Source organism: Humulus lupulus, chromosome 6, assembly GCF_963169125.1.
Source record: "Humulus lupulus chromosome 6, drHumLupu1.1, whole genome shotgun sequence".
NCBI lineage: Eukaryota > Viridiplantae > Streptophyta > Magnoliopsida > Rosales > Cannabaceae > Humulus > Humulus lupulus.
Genome location: NC_084798.1, coordinates 147,336,854 through 147,351,113, shown reverse-complemented (window position 1 = coordinate 147,351,113; position 14,260 = coordinate 147,336,854). Strand labels below are relative to the sequence as shown.

Below are 14,260 nucleotides of genomic sequence, written 5' to 3'. Positions count from 1 at the left end.
GGGAGGCATGGTGAAGGGCCCAACGGTTGAGGCAGGTGCACGATTCTGACCATTGAGAGTGAAATCAATGTCCCGGCGCTCGAAAAGTATATCCTCTGTGGAGGCAAAAGGCACCCCAGCTCTAATGCACAGTTGTGTAATGAGTGAGGGAAAGAACAACTTCCCTTTTTTCTTTTTGGCACAGCTAGCAAGCTGCCTAGAGATTAACTGGCCTACATTGATACTCAGCCCAGCCAGTATACAATATAATAGGAGCACCCTCTCCTTGGACACCGTGGTGTCATGCATGGTGGGCAACAAGCGACACTTCAGAAAGTGTAACCACACTCCAGCTTCAGGAAAAATGGAGGTGTGCAAGAGAGTGCACACACAACCAGAAGATATGCACCACTGAGCTCCGGGAGCTGTGACACGTTGCAGGGCCTTGTCAAAGTCAGCTGGGGTAGGGGCCAAGATCATTTCATTATAAGCAGCGCAGTCAACACTGGCTAACCCAAAGAGGGCATTAATAGCCTCACCAGCAAAAGAGACAACCTTGCCAAGAACCAACACTTCAAAATTCTCAGTGAAGGCTAGGTTGGCATAAAAGTTCCCAATTGTGCTACTCAATGACTGTACTGATAAAAGCAGGCACCTCAATAGTGGTAGGGAAAAATCCTCTTTCTGGAAACAATTTCTTTGTCTTAATAGACTCATATTTGGCCTTGGCTTGAGCAAAAACAAATTTTGTAGCAGGACCTGAAGGGGTAGGCGTTTTCTTGGTTTTAGGAGATGGGACAGCTGTGTGTGTTGGCTGGGAGGCAGCTTTTGTGGTAGTGGAAGTCTTTTGTTGCTTTGGTGGGGGTGCGGTTGATGCTTGTTGGGCGGCTCTTTTGTATTTGGTTCGGGGTGGTGTTGATTTGGTGGCAGGTGGGGTAGTTTTGGTGGAGGAAGGAACATTTATAGTTGCTAGGGGAGGCAATAGTAATGGGGCAGTGGGAATTTGTGGGGCCTTTGGTGGGGCAGTGACGGTTTCGGATGTCTTCTTGGTTGTTTTGGTTGTTTGTGGGATAGAGGTTAGTGTAGATTTTGGTTTATCTGATGGTGGGACAGGGGATGGTGGGGTAGTTTTTGACTTCTTTCTCTGTGCTCATGTTTTAGTGGTCATGTTGGGCAAAAAGGAAGCAGCTAAATCACAAGGCCACCACACAACAAAAGGAGCACCTGAACAGTAATGCCACAGATTTTCCAATAGAATAACAAAGCAATATTACCACCCCTGAACAGTAAGGCCACAGATTTTCCAATAAAGTTTCCAACAGATTTGTGTGCTCACTAGATCAAAGACTAGCAATGACTCAAATGCCCAGTAATATACATAGCACTATACGGGGACAAGGAAATTAATACCCCATTTTTGAGTGGCTCAGCTGACTGTTGGGATGCTTGGGCTCGGATGCACCTAGGCTCAGACTGGGAGTGCACAGTGACTCGGATGCGCCTGGGTTGTCGAGTGTTTTGGTGGGGGCTTTGGCTTGGAGACGCCTAGGATGCCGAGTGCTGAGATCGTGGATCGAGAGGCTGGGCGAATGAATGTGGAGAGATGGCGCCTGGGTTCAGCGTGCTGGGTTTCTTGTGCCTGGACTGGGCTGGTGAACGGCGCGAACAGGTGTGCTTAGGTGTCTGGGGTCGTGGCTCGCTCGGCTGAGGCGCGCGAAGGGGCGAAGGGCCGAATGGCAGGGGCGCCTGAGTGAGCCTGGGTTTGTGAGGTGCAGCTGGGCGAATGGCGCCTGAGGTCGAGATGCTGAGATGTAGGGACGTCTGAGTTCGTGGCTATGCGACTGGGTGGAGAGCTGTGTGGGCAGAGAGCTTCTCGGTCTGGATGGTGCCGAGGCTTGGGGTACACACAGCTGGTTCTGGGCAGGGAGGTATGGGGAGTGGGGAAGATGATAATGGGGTATTAGGGTATTTGGGTATATACGGATATATATATATATTTTATAGATATAATAATTTTTTTACAGAAATATATATAGATTTCGTATAGTTTATAGTGTATACATATTTCTGTATATGTATATATTTATATAATAATATATTAACATATATATGTAGTAAAATATGTATAAATAATATTAAATATGGTAAATTTTTTTTTGTATATATATATATATGCCTCTGAATGAAACCACGACCTATGATTTTTTTTTGCCAAGATTGCTAACATTTTGCCCAAGATTTGCTTCAGCAACCCAAATTTGACATAACTCTCCATTTATTTTCGGAAATTTTTGCGTGCATTTGGCTGAAGCAAAACTCTCGCAAAACCTTCAGACTCCAAAATTACATCCAAAACACCCTGTTTCTTGCTGTCTTAACACCTGAAACACCAAAATATACATAGAACCACTCCAAACTATCACAATAAAATGAAATTAAAATTACAAAAAATAAAAATAATTAAAAACACTCATATCTATGTATATATATATTTTTTGTTCGTCCTGTTTTCTCTCTTCTTTTTTATTTTTATTTTTTTATATACAATATCATTTTACGCTTGCTTCTTTTTGGGTTGTCTTTAAATTAGTGCCTGAATCACTTGACAACCCAAAACAACCATAGCTTTAAGGATCCTCCAAAGTGATGGAGGTCTTCTCGCGGTTGACCTCACCTCCCCAATAATGTTTCAGCCACTGCCCATTCACTTTAAACTCCCTTCCTGATTGATCTTTGCGAACTTCAAGTGCTCCAAAGGGGTAAACTTGCCCCACTGTGAATGGGCCAGACCAGCGGGACTTTAACTTGCCAGGAAATAACTTCAAGTGCGAGTTGAAGAGCAATACTTTCTGCCCCTTCTCAAAGACCCGAGCTTGAATTTTCTGATCATGCCACCTCTTAGTTTTCTCCTTGTACAACTTAGCATTTTCATAGGAGAACAACCTCATCTCTTCCAGCTCATTTAAATGTAACTTTCGAGCTTCTCCAGCAGCTTGGAGATCCATATTCAGTTTCTTAGTTTCCCAATATGCCTTATGCTCCAACTCAACGGGCAAATGGCAAGCTTTCCAAAAACCAAACGATACGGTGACATTCCCAAAGGGGTTTTGAAAGCCGTTCGATAGGCCCAAAGAGCATCATCCAATCGCTGAGACCAATCCTTTATACTAGGATTCACCACTTTCTCTAAGATTCCCTTGATCTCCCTATTGGATATTTCCGCTTGACCATTGGTTTGGGGGTGGTAGGCGATGGCAATCTTGTGCTTCACACTATATTTGGCTAACAAAGCTGCCAAAATATTGTTCACAAAGTGGGTGCCTTCATCACTTATAAGCGCCCGTGGAGTGCCAAAGCGAGTGAACACATGCTTATGTAGGAACTTCATGACCACCTTGGAATCATTAGTAGGACTTACCACTGCTTCAACCCACTTAGAGACATAGTCCACAGCCACCAAGATATACAAATTTCCAAATGATGGTGGAAATGGCCCCATGAAGTCGATCCCCCAAACATCGAACAATTCCACATCAAGGATGCTATTAAAAGGCATTTCACTCCTTGCTAAAATATTTCCAACACCCTGGCAGCGGTCACATCTCTTAGCAAATTCATGAGCATCCTTGAAGATAGAGGGCCAATGGTACCCCGATTGAAAAACCTTAGTGGCTGTTCTTTTCCCACCAAAATGTCCACCATAAGGAGCTGAATGAAAATGCTCTAGTATGCTAGAAACTTCATCCTCAGGCACACAACGCCTCATGATTCGATCTGAACATTGTTTGTAAAAATAGGGCTCATCCCAATAATAGAATCTCACATCATGAAAGTACTTCTTGAGTTGCTGCCTATTCAAATCAGGTGGCTGGAAACCACTCACCAAATAGTTGACAAAATCAGTGTACCATGGAGTAGTGGTTTGGTTCACAACCAACAATTGCTCATCGGGGAATGTCTCTTTAATAGGCCCTTCATTTTGCTTTTCACTTCCAGTTTCAAGTCTAGATAAGTGGTCAGGCACTTGGTTCTTCGTTCCTTTTCTATCCCAAATTTCCAAGTCAAATTCTTGAAGAAGCAACACCCATCGAATAAGTCTTGGCTTAGCATCCTTCTTGGCAATTAGATACTTGATCGCGGAATGGTCTATATAAACCACCACTTTAGTCCCGACAAGATAAGCTCTAAACTTGTCAAAAGCAAACACCACCGCCAAAAGCTCTTTCTCGGTGGTAGTATAGTTCAATTGGGCATCGGCTAATGTCTTGCTTGCATAGTAAATGGAATGAAAAACTTTCTCCTTTCGCTGCCCAAGTACAGCACCCACAGCAAAATCACTAGCATCGCACATCAATTCAAAGGGGAGAGACTAATCTGGAGCTACAATAATGGGTGCGGTGATAAGAGCCCTTTTTAAAGTCAGAAATGCATTTTGACACTCCTTTGTGAACTCAAATTCTTGATTTTTCTTAAGTAAGGAACAAATGGGCTTTGAAATCTTTGAAAAATATTTTATAAACCTCATATAGAAGCCCGCATGCCCCAAAAAGCTTCTAATCCCCTTGACTGTAGTAGGCGGTGGCAATTTTTCTATGACTTCCAGCTTTGCTCTATCCACTTCTATGCCCTTGTTAGAAATTCTATGGCCCAACACAATGCCTTCTTGAACCATGAAATGGCATTTTTCCCAATTGAGTACCAAGTTTGTTTCTTCACATCTAGCCAAGACTTGCTCCAAGTTAGCCAAACAAGTGTCAAAAGACTCCCCAAATACTGGAAAATCATCCATGAAGACTTCAAGAGACTTCTCCATCATATCTGAAGATATTGCCATCATACAACGTTGGAAAGTGGCGGGGGCATTGCACAACCCAAAAGGCATCCTTCTAAAGGCAAAGGTGGCATAAGGACAAGTAAAGGTGGTCTTCTCTTGGTCTTCTGACATGATGGAAATCTGATTATAGCCTGAATACCCATCGAGGAAACAATAAAACTCCTTTCTCGCCAATCGATCAAGCATTTGGTCAATGAATGGCAGCGGGAAGTGGTCTTTACGAGTAGCCTTATTCAACTTCCGATAGTCCATACAAACACGCCACCCCGTCACTTGTCGTGTGGGAATCAACTCATTATTTTAATTAGCCACCACTGTGACTCCACCTTTTTTAGGAGCACACTGAATTGGGTTGACCCAAGAACTATATGAAATTGGGTAAAAAATTCCATAATCAAGCCACTTAATTATCTCTTTTCTAACCACTTCCTTCATGATAGGATTAAGCCTTCGCAGCTGCTCAATAGAATTATTACAGCAATCCTCCAATAGAATTTTATGCATACAAAATGAGGGACTTATCCCCTTGATATATGCCATAGTCCAACCAATGGCCCTTGTGTATTTCTTCAAAATAGCCAGCAACAAACTCTCTTTTTCAGCTCCTAACATGGCTGAAATAATCACAGGCAAGGTCTCATTATCTCTCAAATAAGCATACTTCAAGTGACTAAGCAAAGGCTTCAACTCTAATTTTGGTGGCTCTTGAATAGAAGGCTTAGGAGGCTTAAAATTCCCTTCCGACAAGTTCAATGACTCAAAAGGCCTCCTAAATTTAGCAAAGGGCTGCTTTGACTCCACCCATGTAACTTGGCTTTCTTCCTCTTCACTTAAGTTTTCAAGCTCTTCAAGTGACCTCACCCCCACTCCATTTTTACAAGCTTCCTTATGGAATTTTTTAGCGACAATAGACTCAATTAAACTTAGCCTAGAGCATTCCTCAACCTCATCCAGAAACTTCATAGCATTAAACACATTGAAAGTCACTTGTTGGTCATTCACCCTCATACTAAGCTCCCTTTTTTGTACATCAATCTAGGTCCTCCCGGTAGCTAGAAATGGCCTACCCAAGATAATAGGAACATCTCTATCCGCTTCATAATCAAGGATGATGAAATCAGCTGGAAAAATGAATTTATCAACTTGCACAAGTACATCTTCAATTTTTCCTTCCGGGTGTGCCATAGAATGATCCACTAATTGCAAAGTGACTGTGGTTGGTCTTGCTTCTCCAATCCCCAACTTCTTTAAAATTGACATGGGCATCAAATTGATACTAGCCCCCAAGTCACAAAGTGCTCTACCACCAATAGAGCAAGGAATTGTGAAGCTGCCCGGATCCTTCAATTTAGGAGGAATTTTACTCTTCAATATAGCACTACAACCTTCAGTCAATGCCACCGTTTCAAATTCACCAAGCCTCTTCTTTTTAGTTAAGATATCCTTCAAAAACTTCACATAGTTGGGCATTTGCTCCAAAGCTTCCTCCAACGGTATATTGATGTGAAGTTGTTTCAAAACATCTAAAAATCTCCGGAATTGACCATCTTGTTGTTGCTTTTGAAAGCGCTGAGGAAATGGTGGAGGTGGCTTGCTTATAGTCTTTCCTATAGCATTTTGCGGAGGAATTGCTGCAGCAATTGCTTCAGAATCAACATTTAAATTTTTTGATTTCACAGCTTTGTGTCCTTTCTCCACACTACTTTGGATTGAAGTGGGCTCGCTGTTTCTAGTACAATTATCCTCAGTCAATTCCATATTTTTACCACTCTTCAAGGTAACCACCTTGCAATGCTCCTTGCCATCTTTCCTTGGATTTTTTGTATCACTAGGCAAGGTGCCTTGTGGTCTATTCCGTAGCTCATTAGCAAGCTGCCCCAATTGAGACTCTAGATTCCTCAAGGATGTCGTTTGACTCTGAATCACAGCATCATTCTTGGCCATATATTCTTTCATTAAACTCTTCAAAGAGCTTGATTGAGACACTTGAGGAGGAGGTGGTTGAGCTCTTTGTTGTTGTTGAGAAAACCCCAGTGGATATGTAGGCTTGTTTTGCATTGGTGCTCCGCTTGAACTAGCTCCTTAACCCCCCCATGAGAAGTTTGGATGCTTCCTCCACCTCGGATTGTAAGAGTTCAAATATGGGTTATTTCGGTTGGCATTTTGATTCACCACATAACAAACTGAAGCGAGATTCGAAGGACAAATCTCAAATGCATGCCCATCTCCACAATAAACACAAGATACATCGATAACTTGTCCCATAGCAGCTGGTTGTACAATTCCCCCCAAACTCATGTTCTTTAGAAGGTTAGTCATTAAAGAAACTTGAGCGGTCAAAGCGGTCAATGCATCCACTTCAAGTATACCAGCCACTTTTCGACTTGTTGAGGCTCTAACATTGGACCATTGATAATTGTCGCTAGCTATCCTCTCCAAAATCTCATAGGCTTCATTATAGGACTTGGAGAGAATAGCCCCATTAGCTGAAGCATCTAACACCATACGAGTGGAAGAATTTAGCCCATTATAGAAAGTTTCCATTTGTATACAATGCGGGATCCCATGGTGTGGGCACTTTCTCAATAAATCCTTGAATCTCTCCCAAGCATCACAAAATGATTCATCTTCCAGCTGCTGAAATGACATAATTTCATTGTGAAACTTGGCATTTTTGGTAGGAGGGAAGTACTTCATCAAGAATTTTTCAGCCAGCTCATTCCATGTAATCACCGAGTCGGGAGGAAGGGTGTTGAGCCAAGCTCTAGCTCGATCCCTCAAAGAGAAGAGAAAGGGAACAATTTCAACCTTAGGGCCTCGCAGTCATTCCATGTAGCTTGAAAGAATCGCTCACCTCCAAAAATGAACGAAGATGAAGGTGAGGATCCTCAGTAGGTAGCCCACTAAATTGACCCACTGTTTGCACATTTTGAACATCACGGGCTTTAACTCAAATTGGGGTGCTTGAATTTCAGGCCTAACAATGCCCAGATTGAGCTCATTAAACATGGGGGCAGCATACTCCCTTATGGCTCTCTCTCTATCATCAGCCATAGCAATTGTGTTAGTGACGTTATTAGCAACCTCAACTCCTTCAACATCTTCAGCCATATTAAGGCGATTTTGAGCCCGTTGTTCCCTTAGTCTTCTTCTAATTGTTCTTTCAATATCAGGGTCAATAGGAGCTAGTTCAATGTCTTCTTGCTCATTCATATAATAAATCACCTGAGGAAACACAAGAGCAAGCAAACAGAGTCAGCTCAATAAAGAAAAAAAAAATTCCAAGTAATTGATATTACAAAAATTTCTAATTTCAATCCCCGGCAACGGCGCCAAAAACTTGTTGTGATAAATTTAATATTTGATTTTAAATACGCAAGTGGGCGCAGTCCCACAAGTAATATAATGATAAGTAAATTGTCTCCACAGGGATTGCAACTTAGAAAAATAAGCAAAACAATTACTAAACAATTTTAAGAAATTAAAAATCAAGTGGGTTGTTTATAGGCGAAATAAAATATTAAAAAAAAATGGAAATGCTGAAATCAAAAACTGAACTGAACAAGAAAATTGAGAGAAATATATGGATTACAAAATGGACATGAATTATTGAATTCCCCTATATTATTCATCCTGAACCAATTGCGGACAGATTGCTGCAGCAATATTCTAGCAAAACTCCCAAGTTAACAAGAATTCATTTAAACACTCATAAAACTTTCCCAAATTTTATGAAATTAATTCTTCTACCTAATTAAACATATTCCTATGCAAAATCAGATTTAAGAATGCAAATCAAAGTTTAATTCTCAAAAGTTACACAAGGCAAATAACATATCCCTATGTTACTTACTAACATAACCTAACCTAGATTATGACTTGTGTCATCCAAGTTCTTCCCATTACATTTAATCTTTCCAGCATTAAACATAATTAAATAACTTGCCATTGCTGGCCAAACAACAACAATAAATTAATATAAGCACACTTGAGTGAACAAAGGAGATTTTACTAAAATAAAGTGCAAGAAATTTATAGACTATAACATAGGGTTCATCAACAATTCAAGCCACCTAAAACTTAGTTCATGGCTGAGTTCATAAACATTAATCCACAATCAAAACAGCCCATAATATTCAGATTTAGAATCCAACTAAGAAATTAATAATAAAAAAAATAAAGTTTAGGAAAAGAAGAAAGAACAAATCCAAAATGATGCTTGAGCTTTCTTTGTTTGTCCTCCTTCTTCCTTGTTGATATTCTGAGTTTTTCTCTTTTCTCTTTTTCTGGTTTTCTTTTCCAAAAATGGCTGCTGCCTTCTTGATACGGCTGGAACCCTCTTTTGTGTATGTTAGGTTTTTTTCTTCCTCCTTCCAAAAGTACCATATTGCCCCTTTTTCTCCCAAAACATAAAGTGCTCATTTCTTCTAATTTTTGTCCTTTTCTCCAATATGCTGACTAATTCTTTCTGCCCTTGCCACCTCATCCAAAATGTCAGTCACCCATTGATTGCCACACATTCCATGTGCCCCAAAATCTGCCTAATCAAAATGCTTCAATTTTGCTGCAGCAAACCTGAATCTTCAGCCATGAACAACATAATTTCATCAAAATAGATTCATATGTTAGCTCATTTCTTTGTGCAAATATTTATCCATGAAATTATTATCTTTAACCCACAGCTATTAAAAACTAAAAAAAATTAATTAAACTTAATTAAGATAATAAAAACACCAAAGTTAGCTACAAAAGCTAAAAATAAACTAACATCACCCATGATTTTTCACAATTATAAGTTCAAAAGCACATGAAATAACTCTTTATTAAAGAGTTATCACCTGCGCCAACTGAAACCACCAAGAGAGAGACCCATCATACCTTTGATTGGTCAGGATAAACAGGAGACTTTGTTCTCAGCCAAGCGAGGGGAAATTATTGCTCCTCTCACTTCTGAGCTCCTCCAGGGGGTTAGGTCAACCATGTGCGAGCTGACCGCTCATAGCTTTCCCTAACTGGGTGAAAATAATGAGGCCTCTCTCGTGGCTTCGTAAGGTATGCTATTGTCCGGGTAAGTTACCAATTCTTAGGGTTTTATCTTACTTCCACAATGCTTGAGCTAATTTCTCTTTTTGCGCGGTTCGCCTTAGCTTGTCAACACTTAGGAGATATCATGATGGAGAAGTCTTACGAACTTTAGTGGGCCCACAACAAGATATTCATCCTCAAGGAGAAATTTAGAGGTCCTCAAGAAGAGCTCACTTGTATTCAGGCCGCTCTGGAAGCTGAACAAAAAATCTCTCGGGAGCTTGAGGAGATCGGCCTAAAGACTGCCAAGGATCCTCGAGAGTAACTTTAACGCTAGGTCAAGTGATTAGTCGACATGGCCTTACGTCCCTGAGTTCCAATGACTAAGGACGCAGCCAGCCCGCGGTACTTAGAGCTTGAGGATCTTCTTGCCAGTGTTTAGACTCTTGTGCATTTAGTATTTCTTCTTAGGCTCGTGGTCCTAAGTGTAACTTTGATGCAGTGTCAAGTGAAGGCACTCGACTGTCCTATGCCCGCGAGTTCTAATGACTTAGACTTTTAGGAAGTCTATTGCACTGTAGGGTTTTGCCTTAGTACACGATGCTTAAGACATTTAGTGTTGCCTTCCAAGCTCAATTTCCTTGAAAGAAACTTTAATGTCATCCCATGTCCTTGAGTCCTGATGACTCGAGACTTTAGGAGGTCATCGGCACTAAGGTAACTGGCCCCCATGTACGTGGTCATCGGTGGGCCAGCTTGGGATTTTTGGTTTTCTCCTCGCGTATATAACTCGGGACCTAATCATGTGGAAGTCGTGAACTCATCATTCTAGGCCCAGGAGGTTAAGTTCCCCGCCCTTTGAATAGGTATTTCACAACACTCAAGTTTCAACACTCGAGGTCTGGCTCCGAGTTCCAATAACTTGGTTCTCCGTTCTTATCTCGAGGATTGGAATTTGTTTATTACTCCTCAGGCACAGTGTCCTTGGGAGGTAACATCAATCTATACTCACGCTACTTGGGCTTTATTTACTCCTAGGGTCAATTCCTGACTTCGAGTGCAAGTGACTAGGGCCCCAACTCGTATCCTGAGATCAAGGACTTGGTTCTTACTTCTTGGGCATGGAATCAACAGAAGGTAACCCTAAGTCCATTCTCGCACTACTTTGGGGCAACTAGTGTCAAAGTCCAGTAGAGTATTATGCCTAAGTCTTAGGCGACTTAGGCTCATGCCCAAGTACTGATGACTAGGGCTTCTGTACACATCTCGAGGATTGGAATTTGTTTATTACTCATTAGGCACACGTCGTCCTCGGGAGAATATGCTAAATCCAATATTGCGTTACTTGGATCTTTTCGGTACTGTGCTTTTATCAGGCCACTTAGCTATGGGGTCTCATGACATTAGGGACGCTTCACTCGTCGACTAGCTAAGATTCCCATGTCATGGACTTCCCAATGCTACTTTTGCTTGAGGCATACTGGGACTTGGTCAAGGCTCCTCGGGTGCAATGTCCATGGAGGTGTCCCAACTCCATCCCCTGAGATCGAGTACAGAGTACTCAGTCTTCCGTTTGCATCTCGAGACTAAGGGACTTGGTCAGAGCTCCTCAGGCACAATGTCCACAGGAGGTGACGCAGTTCTGTTCTCGCACTACTAAGATTCTTAGTTTAGTCTCTAGATGCTAAGCCTACTCTTCTTTGAACAAGATTAGTTTCTTAGGTCATGGACTCCAGACTAGTTTCCTAGGTTTTTCTATTCTCGGGGCCGTGACACTAGGCATCGCTTTTGACAAGCTTAATTTCCTAGGTCGTTCCCCATGAGGTGTGATGCTCTGCGAGGCTACCCTGACTCCTTTCCCCCCAAGTGATCAGAGACTAGTCTGCATTCACTTGTCCAAGCCACTGAGCGGGTGCTCTATGCATAGTACATACAGAATAAAGGAAACTAAAAAATATAAGTAGAAACACAAACAAATTTCTTCTTTACCATGTTTTATCTACATGATTTCTATTAAATGTGCCTGGAAGCTACAAGGGAGAATACAAAATTTAATAAAGTTCAATGCTCATATCGCTGGTAATACTAGCAAGATGCTCATCATTCCAGGCATGGGGTATCAATTTACCATTTAGTCGGGCTAATTTGTATGTCCCCGGACATACAACGCTCTTGATGTGGTATGGGACCTCCCAACACTCCTGTATCGGGGTCTCGGGTGGTAAGAAGACTCTTCCCAACACCAGATCTCCAACCCCAAACATTCTATCCTTCACTTTAAAGTTGAAATACCTGGCCAATTTCTATTGGTAGGACGCTACTCGAAGCTGAGAAGCTTCATGGAGCTCCTCCACGAGGTCCAGGGACTCGCAGAGTAAAGAATGGTTTGTAGTCGGGTCATACGTATCCTGTTGGTGCGTGGAGATTGCTGCCTCAATTGGGAGTATTGCCTCATACCCATAGGCTATTGAGAATGGTGAGTGACCAGTAGAGGTTCTGGCTGTGGTGCGGTAACTCCACAATGCCCTAAGAAGCTCCTCGGGCCAAGCGCCTTTCGCCTGTTCAAGCTTTTTCTTCAAGGTGGCTTTGAGCATCTTGTTGACTACTTCCATCTACCTGTTTGCTTGTGGGTGGGCGACAGAGGAAAAGCTTTTCATAACTCCGTGTCACTGACAGAAGTCCGTGAACACCTCGCTGTGAAATTTCAAACCGTTGTTGGAGACTATCTTCCTATGGAACCCGTAGTGGCAAACATTGTTCTTGATGACGAAATCTATAGCCTTCTTGGACGTGACAGTAGCGAGTGGCTCGGCCTCGACCCACTTTGTGAAGTACTCGACCACCACTATCACATTCTTCACTCGTCCTTTTCCTGTGGGCAGTGATCCGATAAGGTCAATGCCTGAGACCGCAAAGGGCCAAGGACTTATCATTTGAATGAGCTTGTTCGAAGGAGGTCGAGGTATGTTGCCAAAGCATTGGCACATGTCACACTTCTTGACATAGTTCATCGTATATCCGTTCATGGTGAGTCGAAAGTATCCTTATCTCAAGATCTTCTTGGCGAGGTGCTGCCCCCAGCGTGGTCCCTGCAAAAACCCTCATGCACTTCTTAGAGTATCATACTGGCTTCTTGCTTGGACACACACCGCAGTAGGGGCAACGAATATCCCCACATGTACAACTTGTCATCCATGATAATATACTGAGGAGCCTGGTAAAGAAGCTTCTGAACTACTTTCTTGTCCAATGGAAACTCCCCTGAGGCGAGATATTTCACTATGGGCTCCATCCAACCGTCCTAGGGCTGGATTGCTTCCTCCTCTTTGGGAGCTGAGATGCTTGGAGAAGATAAGTAGTCGACGGGGACTACATTGATCAGTTCAACATCCTTGGTGGTTGCAAGCTTGGCTAGGGTGTCAGCATTCGAGTTCTGTTCTTGTGGCACTTGTCGAATTGTGAATTTTCTGAAGCCATGCAACATTTCTTGGATCTTCGCTAGATAAGTAGCTATTTTTTTTCCTCAGGTCTGGTACTCCCCAAGTACCTGGTTAACTACCAGCTGTGAGTCACTGAAAATCTTGAGGCCCAACCTTAAGCACAAGCGCAACTCGAAGTCCAGCAATTAGTGCCTCATACTATGCTTTATTGTTGGAGGCGTTCAACCCAAATCTTAGGGCGCTGTGGATCCTCTGTCCTTCGAAGGATACCAAAATGAGGCCTGTCCCAACACCATTTTAATTTGACAATCCATCTACATAAAGCTTCCACACCTGCCCATCCATCAGGGCACCTACCCCTTTATGGCAGTCCTCGGGAGATAAGTGATGTCAAACTGACTAAGTTCGACAGCCTACTTCAGGAGTATCCCAGACGACTCTGACTTTTGGAGGACTTGTCGTAAGGGATGGTTTGTGAGGTCCTTGATGGGATGTGGCTAGAAATAGGGCCTTAGCTTCCGAGAAGCTACCACTAGGCTAAAGGTCAGTTTCTCCATGGGCTGGTATCAAGACTCTGCTCTGAGGAGTCTTTTGCTTACATAGTACACGAAGTGCTGGACACGACCTTCCTCACGCACTAAGAGATAGCCATGTAGAGTAGGAGTGGTTCTCTATCCACAGGTTTTGACAAGATAGTAGGATTTTTCATATGAGCCTTCAAATGTTGGAATGCTTGCTCACATTCCTCCATCCATTCAAACCTCTACCCTCCTCGGAGGATGTTGAAGAATAGGATGCACTTGTCAGTTGCCTTCGAAACCGAGTGACTCAGGGTAGCAATCCTCTCGATAAGGCTTTAAACGTCCTTGTGCCTTCGGGGAGACGACATATCGACCAGGGCTTCAATCTTCTCGGGGTTTGCCTCTATTCCCTAAGCACTTATGATGAAGCCTAGGAACTTTCTAGAGGCAATGCAAAAAGT

At 42.6% G+C, this 14,260-nt stretch overlaps 2 protein-coding genes and 1 non-coding gene across 3 annotated transcripts; 1 reads left to right on the top strand and 2 right to left on the bottom strand.

Moving 5' to 3' along the window:
- Positions 1 to 2,606: 2,606 nt before the first annotated feature.
- Positions 2,607 to 2,984, bottom strand: LOC133785537 (uncharacterized). The gene has a single exon (XM_062224764.1). The coding sequence runs from the start codon at positions 2,982 to 2,984 to the stop codon at positions 2,607 to 2,609; it is 378 nt and encodes a 125-aa protein (XP_062080748.1).
- Positions 2,985 to 5,848: 2,864 nt separating this feature from the next.
- LOC133785536 (uncharacterized) lies at positions 5,849 to 6,757 on the bottom strand. Its single transcript, XM_062224763.1, has 2 exons — positions 6,550 to 6,757; positions 5,849 to 6,456 (listed from the first exon to the last, which is right to left on the bottom strand). Exons 1-2 carry the CDS (start codon positions 6,755 to 6,757, stop codon positions 5,849 to 5,851), a joined length of 816 nt encoding a protein of 271 aa, XP_062080747.1.
- Positions 6,758 to 7,373: 616 nt separating this feature from the next.
- On the top strand, positions 7,374 to 7,479 carry LOC133787487 (small nucleolar RNA R71). The gene has a single exon (XR_009872506.1). It is a non-coding gene; the product is annotated as a small nucleolar RNA R71 (small nucleolar RNA).
- Positions 7,480 to 14,260: the final 6,781 nt, after the last annotated feature.